This window comes from Salvelinus alpinus, chromosome 23 (assembly GCF_045679555.1).
Source record: "Salvelinus alpinus chromosome 23, SLU_Salpinus.1, whole genome shotgun sequence".
Lineage (NCBI taxonomy): Eukaryota > Metazoa > Chordata > Actinopteri > Salmoniformes > Salmonidae > Salvelinus > Salvelinus alpinus.
Genome location: NC_092108.1, coordinates 36719362 through 36739276, shown reverse-complemented (window position 1 = coordinate 36739276; position 19915 = coordinate 36719362). Strand labels below are relative to the sequence as shown.

Below are 19915 nucleotides of genomic sequence, written 5' to 3'. Positions count from 1 at the left end.
ATTTTTCTACTGTATTATTGACTGTATGTTTGTTTTACTCCATGTGTAACTCTGTGTTGTTGTATGTGTCGAACTGCTTTGCTTTATCTTGGCCAGGTCGCAATTGTAAATGAGAACTTGTTCTCAACTTGCCTACCTGGTTAAATAAAGGTGAAATTATATATATATATTTTTAAATCTCTACTTGCACATCATCATCTGCACATCTATCAGTCCAGTGTTAATGCTAAATTGTAATTATTTTGCCTCTATGGCCTATTTATTGCCTACCTCCCTACTCTTCTACATTTGCACACATTGTACATAGATTTTTCTATTTTTTTTTCTATTGTGTTATTGACCTTGTAACTCTGTGTTGTTGTTTTTGTCGCACTGCTTTGCTTTATCTTGGCCAGGTCGCAGTTGTAAATGAGAACTTGTTCTCAACTGTCCTACCTGGTTAAATAAAGGTGAAATTAAACATTTAAAAATTAAATGATTGTCCAGCTGTTAGGATGTTGGGTTGATTTATAGATCATTGTGCTGGCCTTGCTCTGGTGGGCTGACCCCCGTGAAGTTGACTATTCGGCCATCAGATTTGCCACCAATGCTCCTAATAGGACACATCACTGCATTCTATACTCCTCTGTAAACTGGTCATCTCTGTATACCCGTCGCAAGACCCACTGGTTGATGCTTATTTATAAAACCCTCTTAGGCCTCATTCCCCTCTATCTGAGATACCTACTGCAGCCCTCATCCTCCACATATAACACCCGTTCTGCCAGTCACCTTCTGTTAAAGGGCCTCAAATCACACACATCCCTGGGTCGCTCGTCTTTTCAGTTCGCTGCAGCTAATGACTGGAACAAACTGCAAAAACACTCAAACTGGACTGTTTTAACTCAATCTCTTCATTCAAAGACTCAATCATGGACACTCTTACTGATAGTTGTGGCTGATTGCGTGATGTATTGTTGTCTCTACCTTCATGCCCTTTGTGCTGTTGTCTGTGCCCAATAATGTTTGTACCATGTTTTGTGCTGCTACCATGTTGTACTGCTGCCATATTGTGTTGCTACCATGTTGTTGTCATGTTGTGTTGCTTCCATGCTGTGTTTTCATTTGTTGCTGCCATGCTATGTTGTTGTCTTAGGTCTCTCTTTATGTAATGTTGTGGTGTCTGTCTTGTCGTGATGTGTGTTTTGTCCTATATTTTAATTGTATTTTTAACCCCAGCCCCCATCCCCGAGGGAGGCCTTTTGCCTTCTGGTAGGACGTCATTGTAAATAAGAATTTGTTCTTAACTGACTTGCCTAGTTAAATAAAGGTACAACAAATATATATAAGTTGCACATCATCATCGGCACATTCGGCAGGGGCTCTTTAAAAAATAACAATTTTAGTTCGTAATTAAAAATATATATATATTTCTCACTCCTTTTTTTGTATTTATAATACAGATCAACAACTTACAGTGCTACATCATACAAAACAGAACGCAGGTATTAACAAGAAAATACTAAAACATACAAAACATATCAATGAAATAATAAAAGAATAAACAATTCTAGTGCAATTGTAATCACTCTGAAAAAATATCATTATAATGATTCAGGAAAATTTTATTCTTGTTGTTATTCACTAGGGATAATGTTTTAATAAGATAGTTAAATTCAATCAAAAATATGTGCAATTTTGGTATAGAATTTTGGACATTTTGTTTGTGTATACAGTATTTGGCAACAAGAATTTAAAAAATCACAATCATTTCAATGGTATGTTATCATTGCAATAGTAACATATTATATCCTTCATGTCAAAAACATGGGTAGTGTTCATAATGGTAAATAAGTATTCTGCAAGGTTTTCCCAAAATTCTGACACAAATTTACATTCAAAGAACAAGTGAGACAGATTCTCACCTTCTTTTTCACAGAAAACACAGATATCATCAATAGCCACAAATTTGGACAACATAGAATTACATGGATATATCTTATGTAAAATTTTAAAATGCACTTCCTTAAATTTGTTTGGTATAAACTATTTGTAAGGCCTTAACCATGCATTTTTCTAGACAATGTCAGCAATAAGCATGTTCCAGAAAATGTTTCCTCTTGGTGTAAGTTGGTTTTGTGAATGGAGAAGTTGTCTTAAATATTTATTACAACAAGATTCTCAAGCCTTCCAAACTAGGCAGGAGCTCTTCCTCTGACCGCCAGTAACCCTGTTGACATCACAGCTACCTCAAGCACGCGCCACCTTCAGCGGTCCAATCGCAGGCAAGCGGACTGCCTTGACAACGTTTTGTTTCCCCATCACTTCCGGGCTGATAACAAGGGCCGTTGATGCCCGCAGATTTTCATTAAAATATCTTAGTTTAATAAATACATTGGCGCCATAGCTGTGATGTTTTGGGAGTGATATGGTCACAAAGCCTACAAATGAGGTTGGTGTATTGACGAAAGTCTTCCAAGAGACGCGATAATAGCGGATGATGAAGAGGTGAGGTTGCATTGTCTGGGCTCTCGATTCTTGCAGATGTGCTGCGATGTTAGCTAACGTTAGCTGGCTAGCAATTCTATTTGGTTGCTTGCTACCAGTAGCTCTCTCGACGGATAATCCAATGTTATTTGGTGTAATTGAAATGAGACTCAATAGGTTACTAGCTAGTGTCGGCTTGCTTTTGTCGAAACGGTTTTTATTTAATTTTTTATTAGTTAGCTGTGTGTGTCATCCACATCTGTAATGCCGGGCTGTTGATACTAACGTTAGATAAATTGGATAGGCGCTTTCCTGTCTGGCGACGTTAGTAAGCTAGTTCACTACGGTAGTTAACGTTAGCTTACTGTGGTGTTGACTAAAGGGTTTCATCATGGCATTTTGAGTGTGTTATATTTTTAGTTAGTTAGTGAACGTTAACTATGTACCTGTAGCATATTTAGTTAGCATAGCCTATTTTTGCATAGATATGGAACAATTGTTCATCCAACAATGTGGTAACGTTATTGTCTTTTGGCCTGTCAAACTATCTAGCATTATAGACCCTGCTAAGTAGGGCTAACTGTCCTCACCATACCGATAACGTTGCTCAAACAACTGCGTCATGGCAACAGACAATCACAAATGTCACCTGACACATGTCTGGAGAGGAGCCTGTGGTGTTTCCTTTCTGGGAGATGGTGTGTGCTGTGCAGATAACAATGACAACTAGAATATAATGATGGTGAGAAGGCCATAGATGGAGTGAAACCTTTCAGATAGGAGGTGATGACAGATTTAGAGTCTCGTGGGTATGGGCTGACTGAACCAGTTCAGGATGTAGGGTGATCAGGTGCTTTGATTTGATTAACTTATGTCAGTATGCCCATACTGCTATGGCACCACATTAGGCATCATTCACGTCTTGTTAGTTACAAATATCTTAACTGTTGTGCAAACTGTGTTTGTTATGACACTGGTGGATTCCTCCAGATGATTTAACAACACACATTCTCTCTCTGCGTGTGTCTGTTTCAAGGACTCTAGGAATGTTGTCTTTTCTTTACTTTGGGGTCAAGTGGAAGTAGAGTTTACACAGCAGAGCATGTCTTCTGGGTGATTGAGAGTTCTGTTTTCCAGAACCAGACTTGACCTAGACTATCCCTAACAATAACGGAACAACAACGACTCATTTGTTTACAATTACAGGAGTAGAACTAGCTATATGTTTACTGTGCTGTTAGGCCTACAGTTCAGTTTCATAGTTCCCGTTCAGCCTTGTGGTCTGCAAGCCGTTATTACTCTGCGCCATGACTCATTTAAGTGGAGACTCAGAGTAGCCTAAAACTTGACTGGGAGATCTTTTGAGGTGTGTCCTTAAGCATTTATTAGCCTGTCCTCTCTAACATAGAGGCTGGACCTGTATTTCTGGTCTTGTTTGTCAAAGCCTTTGATCAAGAGCTGTGAGACTTTGCATTAGTGGCTGTACTAGTTTAGACAAGTCTGACTTGGTGACCTCTGTGGGTCATTCCACCTCAAAAGAGGATTTTGACACCCACCATCTCAGATTTCTGAAATTGTTTCTGTAGTTAGTAACAGATACGATTAGCATTCCAGAAACAACATTTTCTTGAAATATAATTTGATCTCTGAGAAATTAAGATATTTGATTGCACCCAAATTGGCCATTTTAATTTTTATAAGATTCAGATAATATTCATATATTAAATATAATACCCAACATCCGATTTACACAAGTTCTTCCTACCAATGAATATACAAAAATCTAAAGCCACTCACGGATCCCCCACACCGCATGCCAATCCCACCCAACAACCAGTTCGCAGTTCTCTATGTTTGACAAGTAGTATGAAACTGTGGCTTGGAGTATTGCTTCTCCATACTGTTTAATGTATTCCCTGTGAATCTGGTGATGTTTTTTTTCCCCCTTTCAGAGAAATTAGTAATTCAAGTCACTTGCATTATTTGCCATAAAGTAGTGTGAAAGTACAAGGTTTTGACCACTAGATGCAGCTGTTCCTGCTATACCGCAACACTATTTTATCGATTGTGCTAGTCTCTTGTGTTTATTTAATTGATCACAACATTTCCTTTGTGACTTTGGGTAGAAAACCAATGGATTTGTCTCATTATGAAAATAAATGTTGTGGTCATACTCACAATTCATGCCAGCAATTCAGTTTGTCCTAATAGCAACCTAATGCGTCAGAACAACTCTCCTTGAGTAGTCCAACAAGTGTCTGTTCTCTGAGGGCTATCCCTATGCAATTCTCATACAAAGACTTTTCCTGGAAGCCCAAGACTTTGATGGTGAAATGCGTTTGGGACTTCATTGTTGTGACAACCCTAATAAAATAATTAATTGCATGGCAGTCTTATGTTTGTCAATACAGTTATTAGGAAACAACTCTATGTATCTGTGTCAGTCACCCATGGTGTTGGGTTGGGTTTAATTCACACTACTTTCCAGAGTGGCGCATCTCAGTGCAAGATGCGTCACTACAGACCCTGGTTTAATTCCAGACTGTATCACGACCGGTCATGATTGGGAGTCCCATATGGCGGCGCACAATTGGTCCAGCATCGTCCGGGTTAGGGTTTGGTAGGGGTAGGCTGTCATTGTAAATAAGAGTTTGTTCTTAACTGACTTGTTAAATAAAGGTTAAATAAAAAATACATTTAAAAATAACATTACAAAACACTATACAGTGTGTGTTTTCAACTATTTCCATTGAAGACCATTTGAGACCATAACATTGAAACCATTAGAACTGCTGTAGCCTAGTGGTTTGCTTGTTCATCAGGAATGGTCTAACAGTAACTAATCCAGATATTTGTTGAAGGAAATAAACCACACACAAAGGGGCCGTTTCCTGGACACAGATTTAGCATAAAAGAAGGACAAACTGATTTGCTTTCACAGAGGACTGGCTTGAATTGTGAGGATGGCCACACAATTTATTTTTGTCACGGGCCAAATCTATTGGTTTTCTACCCAAAATTACAATGGAAATGGTGTGATCTGTTTAATAAACACGACACCAGCTAAATGGATAAAAGAGTGTGGCTGTATGGCAGAAACAGCTGCATCTAGTGGTCAAAACCTGGTACTTTCACACTACTTTATGGTAAAGGTTGCAAGCAACTTCAATAACTATTGTCTATGAACAGGAGGAAAAAACTTAACTGAGAATAGATTACATAGGATGAAGAAACAATATCCGAGCCACAGCTCTATCCTACTTGTTAGACATAGAGAACTGATACTGTATACTGGTTGTTGGGGTGGGATTGGCATGGGGTGTGGGGGTCCGTGGATGGCCTTATACTATTTTTGGGGGGATTCCTCATCTTACTTACTCATTGTTAAAAAAAGGTATGGTCCAAATCAGATATTAGGTACTATATTTATTGAATATTATATGAATTCTATAAATTCAAATGGACAATTTGAGTGCAATCAATTAGCTTAATTTCTCAGAGATAAAATGATATTTTAATAAAATAATGTTGCCGTAATGCTGATCTTATCTGTTTCTAACTAAAAAAAACGATTTCAGAACAATCTGAGATGGTGGGTGTCATGGTTTGCTGAAATGACATGGAACAAACCTGTGTCAGTTGGTCGGTGTCAAAGTCATAGGCTCCAAGTTTTGAAGTCAAGAATGCATGAGCGTTGATCAGAGTACAGTATGAGTTCTCCTTTGAAAGGTCATGGGTTAGTCTAGCTTCCCACACAACCTAGAAAAATGTTTTCAGGGAAGTGTGTGTGAGACTGGGCGATTCTACTTCCCTATGCTCAACTAGGCCTATAGTCTCCCTTGAGATCAATTCATTTCTTTGGAGCAAAATCTATTGGGAGGAAATCTAGATCAAGTCTTGCCTGCAGTTACTATCAGGATAGTAACAAAGCTCAGTCTCAATTTGTTATCTATAACCCAATCCTAGTTGTGAATAGGGCTGTTGCGGGAACATATTACCGCCACACCGGCAGTCATGGGTCATGACCGCAGTAAAATGCCATGTGACTGAGTCACGGTAATCCCCTTTTATGCACTCTGGACATGCTTTGCTAGTACCCAACTTGCTAACTACCATCAGGTCCTAATGGTCTGGTATTCAGGGCTCTATTGTTCCTCCATCAGGTCCTAATGGTCTGGTTCTCAGGGCTCTATTGTTCCTTCATCAGGTCCTAATGGCCTGGTACTCAGGGCTCTATTGTTCCTCCATCAGGTCCTAATGGTCTGGTTCTCAGGGCTCTATTGTTCCTTCATCAGGTCCTAATGGTCTGGTATTCAGGGCTCTATTGTTCCTCCATCAGGCTCTAATGGCCTGGAACTCAGGGCTCTATTGTTCCCCCATCAGGTCCTAATGGCCTGGTTCTCAGGGCTCTATTGTTCATCCATCAGGTCCTAATGGCCTGGTTCTCAGGGCTCTATTGTTCCTCCATCAGGTCCTAATGGCCTGGTTCTCGGGGCTCGAGAGCATGCTCTTCAAACAGGAATATCACCTGTCGGGGCAGTGAGAGCATGCTCTTCAAACAGGAATATCACCTGTCGGGGCAGTGAGAGCATGCTCTTCAAACAGGAATATCACCTGTCGGGGCAGTGAGAGCATGCTCTTCAAATAGGAATATCACCTGTCGGGGCAGTGAGAGCATGCTCTTCAAACAGGAATATCACCTGTCGGGGCAGTGAGAGCATGCTCTTCAAATAGGAATATCACCTGTCGGGGCAGTGAGAGCATGCTCTTCAAACAGGAATATCACCTGTCGGGGCAGTGAGAGCATGCTCTTCAAACAGGAATATCACCTGTCGGGGCAGTGAGAGCATGCTCTTCAAACAGGAATATCACCTGTCGGGGCAGTGAGAGCATGCTCTTCAAACAGGAATATCACCTGTCGGGGCAGTGAGAGCATGCTCTTCAAACAGGAATATCACCTGTCGGGGCAGTGAGAGCATGCTCTTCAAATAGGAATATCACATGTCGGGGCAGTGAGAGCATGCTCTTCAAACAGGAATATCACCTGTCGGGGCAGTGAGAGCATGCTCTTCAAATAGGAATATCACATGTCGGGGCAGTGAGAGCATGCTCTTCAAACAGGAATATCACCTGTCGGGCAGTGAGAGCATGCTCTTCAAACAGGAATATCACCTGTCGGGCAGTGAGAGCATGCTCTTCAAACAGGAATATCACCTGTCGGGGCAGTGAGAGCATGCTCTTCAAACAGGAATATCACCTGTCGGGCAGTGAGAGCATGCTCTTGAAACAGGAATATCACCTGTCGGGGCAGTGAGAGCAGGCTCTTCAAACAGGAATATCACCTGTCGGGCAGTGAGAGCATGCTCTTCAAACAGTGGTTTATGTGAGGAGTGAAGTAAGTGTTATTTATTTCTCAGCTGCTCATATTAAGCACATGCTCCGCTATAAAACCCAAGTAGCATCATTGGAAAACAGACCGTCGTGAAAGTGTGCTATTGGATTACGTACAGATGACATGTATTTTTTCCCCTGCCTCGTTTCCAGCCCATTCGATAATGGCCCATTCTCTATCAAAACACATTTGACATATTAGTAAAGACAAGATTAAATTGAGAATAGTCTGATGGGTGAAAACGAAGGAGCACAAGCATTTTTTGCTACTTTTTCAAATCATCAATAGTCTATAGTCGTACCATGCAGCCTATATACAGTGCCTTCGGAAATTATTCAGACCCCTTCACTTTTCCAAATTTTGTTACGTTACAGCCTTATTCTAAAATGGGTTGAGTCATTTCCCCCCCCTCATCAATCTACACACAATACCCAATAATGACAACACAAAAACAGGTTTTTAACAGGTTAACTGAAATATCTCATTTACATAAGTATTCAGACCCTTTGCTCAGTACTTTGTTGAAGCACCTTTGGCAGCAATTACGCCTGAAGGTACCACGTTCATCTGTACAAACAATAGTACGCAAGTATAAGCACCATGGGACGACGCAGCCGTCATACTGCTCAGGAAGGAGACGTGTTCTGTCTCCTAGAGATGAACGTACTTTGGTGCGAAAAGTGCAAATCAATCCCAGAACAACATTAAAGGTCCTCGTGAAGATGCTGGAGGAAACAGGTACAAAAGTATCTATATCCACAGTAAAACAAGTCCTATATCGACATAACCTGAAAGGCTGCTCAGCAAGGAAGAAGCCACTGCTCCAAAACCGCCATAAAAAAGCCAGACTACGGTTTGCAACTGCACATGGGGACAAAGCTCGTTCTTTTTGGAGAAATGTCCTCTGGTCTGATGAAACAAAAATAGAACTGTTTGGCCATAATAACCATCGTTATGTTCGGAGGAAAAAGGGGGATGCTTGCAAGCCGAAGGACACCATCCCAACCGTGAAGCACAAGGGTGGCAGCATCATGTTGTGGGGTGCTTTGCTGCAGGAGGGACTGGTGCACTTCACAAAATAGATGGAATCATGAGGATGTAAAATGATGTGGATATATTGAAGCAACATCTCAAGAAATCAGTCAGTAGGTTAAAGCTTGGTCGCAAATGGGTCTTTCAAATGGGCAATGACCCCATACATACTTCCAAAGTTGTGGCAAAATGGCTTAAGGACAATAAAGTCAAGGTATTGGAGTGGCCATCACGAAGCCCTGACCTCAATCCTAAAGACAATTTGTGGGCAGAACTGAAAAAGCGTGTGTGAGCAAGGAGGCCTACAAACCTGACTCAGTTACATCAGCTCTGTCAGGAGGAATGGGCCAAAATTCACCTAACTTATTGTGGGAAGCTTGTGGAAGGCTACCTGAAACGTTTGACCCAAGTTAAACAATTTAAAGGCAATGCTACCAAATACTAATTGAGTGAACTTCTGACCCACTGGGAATGTGATGAAATAAATAAAAGCTGAATTAAATCATTCTCTCTACTATTATTCTGACATTTCACATTCTTAAAATAAAGTGGTGATCCTAACTGACCTAAGACATGGACTTTCTACTAGGATTAAGTGTCAGGAATTGTGAAAAACTGAGTTTAAATGTATTTGGCCAAGGTGTATGTAAACTTCTGACTTTAAGTGTACGTAGCACAAATTGCTTGCTAGCTAGATAGCTAAGCTAACTACCTTGCTGGCTAGATAGCTAACTACCTTGCTGGCTAGCTAGCCAGTTAACGTTAGCTAAGTGAGAATGTGATGAGGACAGGGCAAGCTACTCACCTTCAGACCACCATGCCTACTCTCTCTCATATTGTTACCTAGGGCTGAATGATGTTCAATGAGCAGCATGTAGAGCGCCCTCTTCTGGCAACCGTTGAACATTTCTAATAATGACAGCAAATCAGCAGATGTATTTGTTTATTCTATGTATGTAATATCAGTACTTTATCTGTGTAATAAAGACCGACAAGGCTGATGTCGGCCGACAAACAAAGATATTTGTACTCCAAAGAGGGGGGGTGGTGGATCGGTTAAATAAATAAAAATGTAAAAAAAATAAAACATGTCTTTACTGATTACAGTTTTGTTTATGAATTACTATGTGGTTAAAATGCATCACTGTTACCAAATCGGTGACCGAAAAATCTGTGACAGAATGACTTCAATTGAATTGGCTACAATGGGAAATCATAGTAGTCCCAACCCACAGTTGCAGTGTAGCACAGTACAGTAGAGTACATTACAGTAGAACACAGAATAGTACAGTAAAGAAAAGTAGAGCACACGTGTAGAGTACAGTATAATGTAATATACTCTACTGTACTGAACCATACTCTGCTTTTCTTTACTGTACTGTACTATATTGCAGGGATCGCGTTAACGCAGAATTTAGCGTTTTTCAAGCAGAACCCCCCCCCCCCCCCCCCAGAAAAACATGTTGCATTCTGAGAACGCAGGTGTATTGACCAAGAGAGATTCAATTTCAAGTTCCAACAAGTTCCAGACCACTCGCTCTCTGCCTGTCTGCGGGGGATGGTGTGGGAGATGAGGAAGTAAGAGATTAAGAGCACATTTTACGTTGGCAATTTTATGTGGCCGTTTTCACACTAGTTTGTTTGCTAATGTTCGAAGCAGAGTTCGATTATTTGTTACATTGCGGTTACATCAAAGAATAAAATAAAATAAAACATCTTATTTATAATGATTTATTCAGATGAGTGTCGCGAGCTTGTCATTTTTCCTACGCACTTATAGCATTTGTTTTTCAACAAAGTTGAGTACTTGCATATTGAAGCTATATTATTGTTTCAGATGATTGATTATTGTATGTGATTATAATAACACTATGTTTTCACATAGCACCCTCTTGAACTGACCCGGATTTTCCTGCACTCTAGAACACTGAGTGGACCCATGTATTTATTGTCCATTTGTTTAATTAGAGGGCAGGTGAATCTATTAAAATGCAGCTTTTTGGCGTTTTTGAAAATGCAGACTTTTGAATGATAACGCGACCCCTGGTGTGTTTTAATTATTATTTAAAAAATGACATAGTGGTGCAGCCCAATCCACAAGGGGGCGCAGCGGCCCTCTTACGTTCTTTCGAGAGAACCCTGGTCTGATGGAGATTACACTGCTTGCCTATTTTGACTATTATTCCAAGGAGATTAGAGCCATGTAGCCTAAATTCATTGTTGGGTGGTCTAACAAAGTGGTACATTACTAATGTGTTTCATTTTTTTAAATGCATTTGCGCTGTCTATCCCTCCCTCCCTCCCTCTCTGCTATGCCTGTCTTCATCTCTAAAGTGTTTTCTGTTCTCTCAATACAGGTGAGCTGACTCTAAAACCAAGCTGTCTGTCAGTCCATCCATCAAGCGGATCTATCAGAGGAACCACCTGTGCATGAGAAGGAACACAATCAGTTTTCGAAAGAAGTGTTGGGGTGTATCCCTCACACTTCCTGCTCCACCCACCCACCTCAACTCAGACTCCACCCAGTGACCCTTGACCCCTGACATCCAAGATGAAACTAAAAGAGGACATGAACCCACTGCTGCTGCAGGTCTTCCGCTCGGTTGTCTGGGTCTACTCTGTCATCACCTTCCTGCCCTGGTACCTGCTCTCGGGCGCTGGAGCCAACCTAGACCGGGCGCGGCGGGTCAAGGCACGGTCAGTGAGCGGTCGCCCGGCGGGCCCTTACCGGGCGACCAACCATGAGGATGGTAGCCAGCAGAAGCTGGTGTCTTCCTTGCACCCAGGAGTGGACACCCTGGACAAGGTGATGGAGCATGGAGCGGCCAGGTTCCCAGAGAGGAACTGCCTGGGCACGAGAGAGGTGCTGAGCGAGGAGGACGAGCTCCAACCCAACGGGAAGGTCTTCAAGAAGGTGAGGGAGAAAAGTGGATTTAATTATCTTTCTTGATACAGTGCCTTTGGAAAGTATTCAGACCCCTTGACCTTTTCCACATTTTGTTACGTTACAGCCTTATTTTAAAATGGATTAAATAAATAAAAATCCTCAGCAATCTACACACAATAACCCATTTCTTAAAAATAAAAAACAGAAATACCTTATTTATATAAGTATTTAGACCCTTTGCTATGAGATTTGAAATTGAGCTCAGGTGCATCCTGTTTCCATTGTTCATCGTTGAGATGTTTCTACAACTTTATTGGAGTCCACCTGTAGTAAATTCAATTGATTTGACATGATTTGGAAAGTCACACACCTGTCTCTATGTAAGGTCCCACAGTTGACAGTGCATGTCAGAGCAAAAACAAAGCCATTAGGTCGAAGGAATTGTCCGTAGAGCTCAGAGACAGCATTGTGTCAAAGCACAGATCTGGGGAAGGGTACCAAAAAATGTCTGCAGCATTGAAGGTCCCAAGAACACAGTTGCCTCAATCATTCTTCAATGGAAGAAGTTTGGAACCACCAAGACTCTTCCTAGAGCTGGCGGCCCAGCCAAACTGAACAATCAGGGGAGAACGGCATTGGTCAGGGAGTTGACCAAGAACCCGATGGTCACTTTGACAGAGCTCTAAAGTTCCTCTCTGTAGATGGGAGAACCTTCCAGAAGGACAACCATCTCTGCAGCACTCCACCAATCAGGGCTTTACGGTAGAGTGGCCAGACGGAAGCCACTCCTCAGGAAAAGCCACATGACAGCCCGCTTGGAGTTTGCCAAAAGGCACCTAAAGTCTCTCAGACCACGAGAAACAAGATTCTCTGGTCTGATGAAACCAAGATTGAACTATTTTGGCCTGAATGCCAAGCAACATGTCTGGAGGAAACCTGGCACCATCCCTACGGTGAAGTATGGTAGTGGCAGCATCAGGCTGTGGGGATGTTTTTCAGCTGCAGGGACTGGGAGACTAGTCAAAACAATTGAATCAATTTTAGAATAAGGCTGTAATGTAACAAAATGTGGAAAAAGTCAAGTGGTCTGAATACTTTCCAAAGGCTCTGTATAATTTGTTTATGTTGTGTATGAGAAAGGCCTCTTTGCTATGGTTGCAGTAGAAGGACATTAGATGGCACTGTCTAACCCTGTTTGAAGGCAGCTTGTTTTTATAGGTAATTCTGGGGTAATACTGTCGTACAAGGAGACCTACCAGACATCGGTGTGTGACAGTTTAGTGGTGCGTACTTCTAGTATTAACAATGGTATTTTTAGTTTTGGGGGTCAGCTATGAAACTAGCAGACAGATGAGTCTATAAAATATCACTAATTGCATAATTTCTGATCCCCTTTTTTTGCCCCTACCATCGCCTACCCTGGTTGGAGGACCTGGTGGAAAAACATTACAATTTAAAATACGCTGTGCCTTCAGAAAGTATTCACACCACTTGACTTCATCCACATTTTGTTGTGTTTACTATTTTTTTGTCACTGGTCTTCACAAATAGGGCTGACCTCAGTTAGTCGATTATTCAGTCAATAGGCTGTTGGCCGACCGAGATTTCTTTTCAGTTTTTTTATGGTGCACAAGACACCCGCCTGTTTCTCACCTGCCTCAGTGGACTAATCCATTGCGGAGGCCACGGGGATGGCACAATCCATCACTCTTAAGATGCTACTGAAATTGTGTATGGTTATATTATGTATGAATAATGATGCAACACTAATAAATATAATATTATTTGATAACAAATGCGCCTCTCCCACATTGAATAGCGGTTGCTGTCCGCGGTTCTGAAACATAATCTTCAGTGCCCCGTTGAATTGGCGCCTTTCCCTATATGTTGCTTTGTGCATAATAGCAAAGTTATCCAGCATATTGGTGTTGAGAACAATGCGACGGAGGCAGCAGCGGTGTGAGGAGACGAGAAAACAACCCTTGCCTTAATTGTCTAAGAAAATTAAGGAGAGAGGAAACTCCAATCTAATTAGGTATATAATCAATAGCCTAACGGTTTAATGTGCCTGGCTTTATAAATCATCCGTATATACATCATATATATACTAAAGTATGTGGACAGCCCTTCAAATAGTGGATTCGGCTATTTCAGCCACACTCATTGCTGACATGTGTATAAAATCGAGCACACAGCCATGCAATCTCCATAGACAAACATTGGCAGTAGAATGGCCTTACTGAAGAGCTCAGTGACTTTCAACGTGACATCGTCATAGGATGCCACCTTTCCAACAAGTCAGTTCGTCATATTTCTGCCCTGCTTGTGCTGCCCCTGTTAACTGTAAGTGCTGTTATTGTGAAGTGGAAACGTCTAGGATCAACAACGGCTCAGCCGTGAAGTGGTAGGCCATACAAGCTCACAGAACGGTACCGGCGAGTGCTGAAGCGCGTAGCGAATAAAAATCATCCGTTCTCGGTTGCAACACTCACTACCGAGTTCCAAACTGCCTCTGGAAGCAACATCAGGACAATAACTGTTCATCGGGAGCTTCATGAAATGGGTTTCCATGGCCGAGCAGCGGCACACAAGCCTAAGATCATCATTCACAATGCCAACCGTCGGCTGGAAGCTTGCCGCCATTGGACTCTGGAGTGATGAATCACGCTTCACCATCTGGCAGTTCGAAGACAAATCTGGGTTTGGCGGATGCCAGGATAACGCTACCTGCCCCAATGCACAGTGCCAACTGTAAAGTTTGGTGGAGGAGGAATAATGGCCTGGGGCGGTTTTTAATTGTTCTGGCTAGGCCCCTTAGTTCCAGTGAAGGGAAATCTTAACACTACAGCGTACAATGACGTTCTAGACGATTTCAGCATGACAATGCCCCTGTGCACAAAGCAAGGTCCATACAGAAATGGTTTGTCAAGATTGGTGTGGAAGAACTTGCAGTGCTTGCTGTTTGGAGTTTTTGGCTGGGTTTCTGTACAGCACTTTGAGATATCAGTTGATGTAAGAAGGGCTATATCAATACATTTGATTTGATTTGACTAGCTTCACCGATCCCTGACCTCAACCCCATCGAACACCTTTGGGATGAATTCGAACGCCGACTGCGAGCCAGGCCTAATCGCCCAACATCAGTGCTCAACCTCACTAATGCTCTTGTGGCTAAATGGAAGCAAGTCCCCCCCCAGCCATCTTCCAACATCTAGTGAAAAGCCTTCCCAGAAGAGTGTAGAGGTCGACCGATTAATCGGAATGGCCGATTCGTTTTTGCAACCTTCCGGTTACTAGTCCAACGCTCTAACCACCTGCCTTACATTGCACTCCACGAGGAGCCTGCGTGGCAAGCTGACTACCTGTTACGCGAGGGCAGTAAGTTGCTAGCTAGCATTAAACTTATCTTATAAAAAACAATCAATCAATCTTAACATAATCACTAGTTAACTACACATGGTTGATGATATTACTAGTTTATCTAGCGTGTCCTGCGTTGCATATAATCGATGCGGTGCCTGTTCATTTCTCATTGAATCACAGCCTACTTCGACAAACGGGTGATTTAACAAGCGCATTTGCGAAAAAAGCACTGTCGTTGCACCAATGTACCTAACCATAAACATCAATGCCTTTCTTTAAAATCAATACACAAGTATATATTTTTAAACCAGCATATTTAGTTAATATTGCCTGCTAACAGGAATTTCTTATAACTAGGGAAATTGTCACTTCTCTTGCGTTCCGTGCAAGCAGTCAGGGTATATGCAGCAGTTTGGGTCGTTGCGAACTGTGTGAAGTCCATTTATTCCTAACAAAGGCCGTAATTAATTTGCCAGAATTGTACATAATGATGACATAACATTGAAGGTTGTACAATGTAACAGCAATATTTAGACTTAGGGATGCCATCCGTTAGATAAAATACAGAAGGAACGGTTCCGTATTTCACTGAAAGAATAAACGTTTTATTTTCTAAATGATAGTTTCCGGATTTGACCATATTAATGATCTAAGGCTCGTATTTCTGTGTGTTATTATGTTATAATTAAGTTTATGATTTGATATTTGATAGAGCAGTCTGACTGAGCAGCAGCAAGCTCGTATGCATTCATTCAAACAGCCCTTTCGTGCGTTTGCCAGCAGCTCTTCGCAATGCTTCAAGCAATGCGCTGTTTATGGCTTCAAGCCTATCAACTCCCGAGATTAGGCTGGTGTAACCGATGTGAAATGGCTAGCTAGCTAGCGGGGTGCGCGCTAATAGCATTTCAAACGTCACTCGCTCTGAGACTTGGAGTAGTTGTTCCCCTTGCTCCACTGAGGCAGGCGAGGAGAGGGACGGAAGCTATACTGTTACACTGGCAATACTAAAGTGCCTATAAGAACATCCAATAGTCAAAGGTATATGAAATACAAATGGTATAGAGAGAAATAGTCCTATAATTCCTATAATAACCTAAAACTTCTTACCTGGGAATATTGAAGACTCATGTTAAAAGGAACCAGCAGCTTTCATATGTTCTCATGTTCTGAGCAAGGAACTTAAACGTTAGCTTTCTTACATGGCACATATTGCACTTTTACTTTCTTCTCCAACACTTTGTTTTTGCATGATTTAAACCAAATTGAACACGTTTCATTATTTATTTGAGGCTAAATTGATTTGATTGATGTATTATATTAAGTTGAAATAAAAGTGTTCATTCAGTATTGTTGTAATTGTTATTATTACAAATAAATAAATACATTGGAGAAAAAAAAGAAAGATCCTGCTTCTGTTGCCTGTTTGGGTGTTTTGTTTAATAGCCTGCTGGTTCTGTTAGCGCTAATCATTGCTATGCTGCATCACCAATCTTATGTTATTGCTATGCTGTAATAAAGGCTTTTTTTTTTTTTTTTTTTTTTTTAACAAACTCTGGTATTACTTACGATTTATTTAGTGTTTATACTGTTCCAAATGGTCAGAAAATAATAATAATAATAATAATAATGTAATCTAACAGCACCTGTTTGGCACACACAGGCCTAATATTCACACAGTGCTGGCTACAATATACCCTCCTTTATCTGGGTCTCCAGTAGTTTTCACAGCTAAGTCACATGTCTTCCACACATCTAACTTCCCCTTTCCCTCCTGAGCAACCAGCAAACATTCCCCCATTTCAAGTTTCATTTTCAGGTCTTCCGCATCCATTTCGCTGTGTTCAGAGTTTATAACCAATTTTATAATGTGAAACATTATAACCATGTGTCACGTGAAGACGGCAAGAGTTGAGGGAATAGGGAATGTTTTTTCCTAAATAAATGAGGGATTTTGGCAACATAACTTTTCAGTCAGAGAATCAAGTAAGGAACCAAATGGCTGTAATGATGGTGCAGCTTCAGCACGGACAGCTCGATAAACACTTGCTGTGGTGCTTGTTCACTGCTGCAGGGAGGAGAGAGAGCGACAACATTACTCAGTCACACAGGCACTCGCTGTCATTCAAAAAAAATGTAACGCGTGGCCATCGGTTTCCCTCTTGAGTTATTAGTGTGTCTTAATTATTTCATCAAACAGTGTGACTAAAGCATCAGACAAGCTTATTCAAACACATAGGTGGTGTCTATGGAAAAATACATGTATTTCAAATGTAGACCAATAGATCGCTCGACTAAGGTTTTTCTTAGTCGGGGACAGCCCTGCGCTGTATACATATAGCCTCTTCCTATTTGTACTAGACTCCAAGTGCAAATCAAATCAACCAATCCTTCTAATCTTAATTTCACCCCTCAGATGTCCACAGCCTACCAATCTGTCCCAATATATTACCAGTGAGTGTGTGGGTTTGAAGGTGATCCTGGGGGGGTATAAATGGATGTCGTACGAGGAGGCCTACCAAGCAGCAGTATATTAGTGTTAAGTGTATATGGTTGTGTTATCTCTAGGTGATCCTGGGGGAGTATCAGTGGATGTCGTATGAGGAGACCTACCAGGCAGCAGTGTGTTTTGGTAGTGGGCTGGCCGCGCTGGGCCAGAGGCCTCAGTGTAACATCGCCATCTTCTGTGAGACCAGGGCCGAGTGGATGATAGCAGCACAGGCCTGCTTCATATACAACTTCCCATGTGAGTGTTTATGTTAGACAGTAGCACACACACTATAGCAATACACACACTATAGCAATACACACACTATAGTAACACACACACTATAGCAACACGCCGCACACACACAATGAATCTCTAACTCCAGTCTGTGTCATTCTGCCAGTGGTGACGTTGTACTCCACTCTGGGCGGAGCGGCCATCGCCCACGGTCTGAACGAGACTGAGATCACCCACATCATCACCAGCAAAGACCTGCTACACAGCCGTCTCAAGGTAGGCTCTGCTTGCCTTGTCCTGATCACTTCCTGCAATGCCATATGAGACAGTACACACTCCAGCCAGGTAATACAATTTTCCCACATTTTAAATAGTCTTGCATATATATATATATATATATATATATATATATATGTTTATTTATATATATGTTTATTTATATATATGTTTATTTATATATACATATTATTTATTTATTTATTTAAAAGCACGACTACATTTTGAATAGTTTTCACCCATAAATATGCATTGGAACACTTGCCCACTTGTATTACAGTCCTTGAGCAGACAGTCTAATTAAGTGTTGACATTCAGTGTGTTTGAGGGGATCCGTTTGTACAAGGCAATGCGTAGAATTGCTAGTCTTAATGACATAATGAGCCGTTATTTGGAATGCGAGATGATTTGTAGATCATAGACGACATTGATTCTAAGCAGTCCAACTGCAATCTCCAGTCAATAGCTACATTCTCTCCCCCTCTCTCCTCCCTCTCCTCCTGCCATCTCCTCCCAGGACATTCTGTTGGATGTGCCTCGGCTGCAGCACATCATCGTGGTGGACAGTAAGCCAACCAGTTGGCCCGGCTTCCCCCGTGGCATCATGGTCCACAACATGGACGCCGTGCAAGAGCTGGGCTCCAGACCCGACAACAGTAAGGAGGGAGAGCGTGGGTGTGTGTGAGCGGTGTGTGTGTTTGGGTCTACGTGTTGTCTGACTCGGTACAGTACTTCTGCCCTGTGGTCTTAGCGACTCAAATGTAATCTGACTTCCAGAATCATCGTTTTTTGTACCTGAATAGCCCTCTCTGTCATATCCTATCAGATTGTATTGTATCAGATTGTATCAGATTGCACAGCCCTGTGCTATGTGCATGCCCTCTCTTGAAAGAAAGATCGATAGCCGTTCTCTGATGCTCCCGCATTGTGCAATGTTCTGAAGTCTTTCTGTGTGACCTTTTTAACTTCCCTGCTGCCTCCCCTTCTCTCTGTCTCTCTCGCTGTCTCTGTCTCTCTCTCTCTCTCTCTGCGGCGTCTGTAGTGGCGGTGGCGCGCCGGCGGCCCCTGCCCTCTGACATCGCTGTCATCATGTACACCAGCGGCTCCACGGGCATCCCCAAGGGCGTCATGATCTCCCATAGCAACATCATCGCGGGCGTCACAGGCATGGCAGAGCGCATCCCAGACCTGGAGTACGTACAGAGAACTATGGTGTCTTCTAGATTGACTGCTAATTGTTTTTGACTTTTCACACTCTCTCACTGCCAGTCTCTTTCCCCCCTGTGTGCCCTGATCACTGTTTTTCTCATTTTCTCTTTTCCTCATTCATTCGCTATCTCTCTCTTTCTCTCTTTCTAACTCTCTTAATATCTCTTTTCCTCATTCATTCGCTATCTCTTTCTCTCTTTCTAACTCTCTCTTAATATCTCTTTTCCTCATTCATTCGCTATCTCTCTCTTTCTCTCTCTATCTCTCTCTTAATATCTCTTTTCCTCATTCATTCGCTATCTCTCTCTCTCTCTTTCTATCTCTCTCTTAATATCTCTTTTCCTCATTCATTCGCTATCTCTCTCTTTCTCTCTCTATCTCTCTCTTAATATCTCTTTTCCTCATTCATTCGCTATCTCTCTCTCTTTCTATCTCTCTCTTAATATTTCTCTCTCTCTTTCCATCTGCCACCATTTCCCTTACAGAATGTAAACGTATCTCTTTCTTTCTCCTTCTCTCCCTTCTCATGAATATCTCTGAGTGTCCTGCTCTTCATCTCCTTTCTTCT

The 19915-nt window shown here is 41.8% G+C and overlaps 1 protein-coding gene across 2 annotated transcripts in view; it reads left to right on the top strand.

Annotated features, from left to right (window-relative positions):
• Nucleotides 1-2286: 2286 nt before the first annotated feature.
• LOC139550902 (fatty acid CoA ligase Acsl3-like) overlaps nt 2287-19915 on the top strand; it is a 31150-nt gene continuing 13521 nt past the window's right edge. The window contains exons 1-6 of one of the 2 annotated variants that reach the window (XR_011670150.1): nt 2287-2492; nt 11253-11804; nt 17706-17883; nt 18029-18138; nt 18656-18794; nt 19181-19331. Coding sequence is in view for 1 of the 2 variants with exons in the window: in XM_071362152.1 (XP_071218253.1) it covers nt 11442-11804; nt 17706-17883; nt 18029-18138; nt 18656-18794; nt 19181-19331 (941 nt within the window). In the remaining variant the exon portion in view is untranslated. The remainder of the gene's footprint in view (nt 2493-11252; nt 11805-17705; nt 17884-18028; nt 18139-18655; nt 18795-19180; nt 19332-19915) is intronic. The other variant, XM_071362152.1, reaches the window with a different exon arrangement.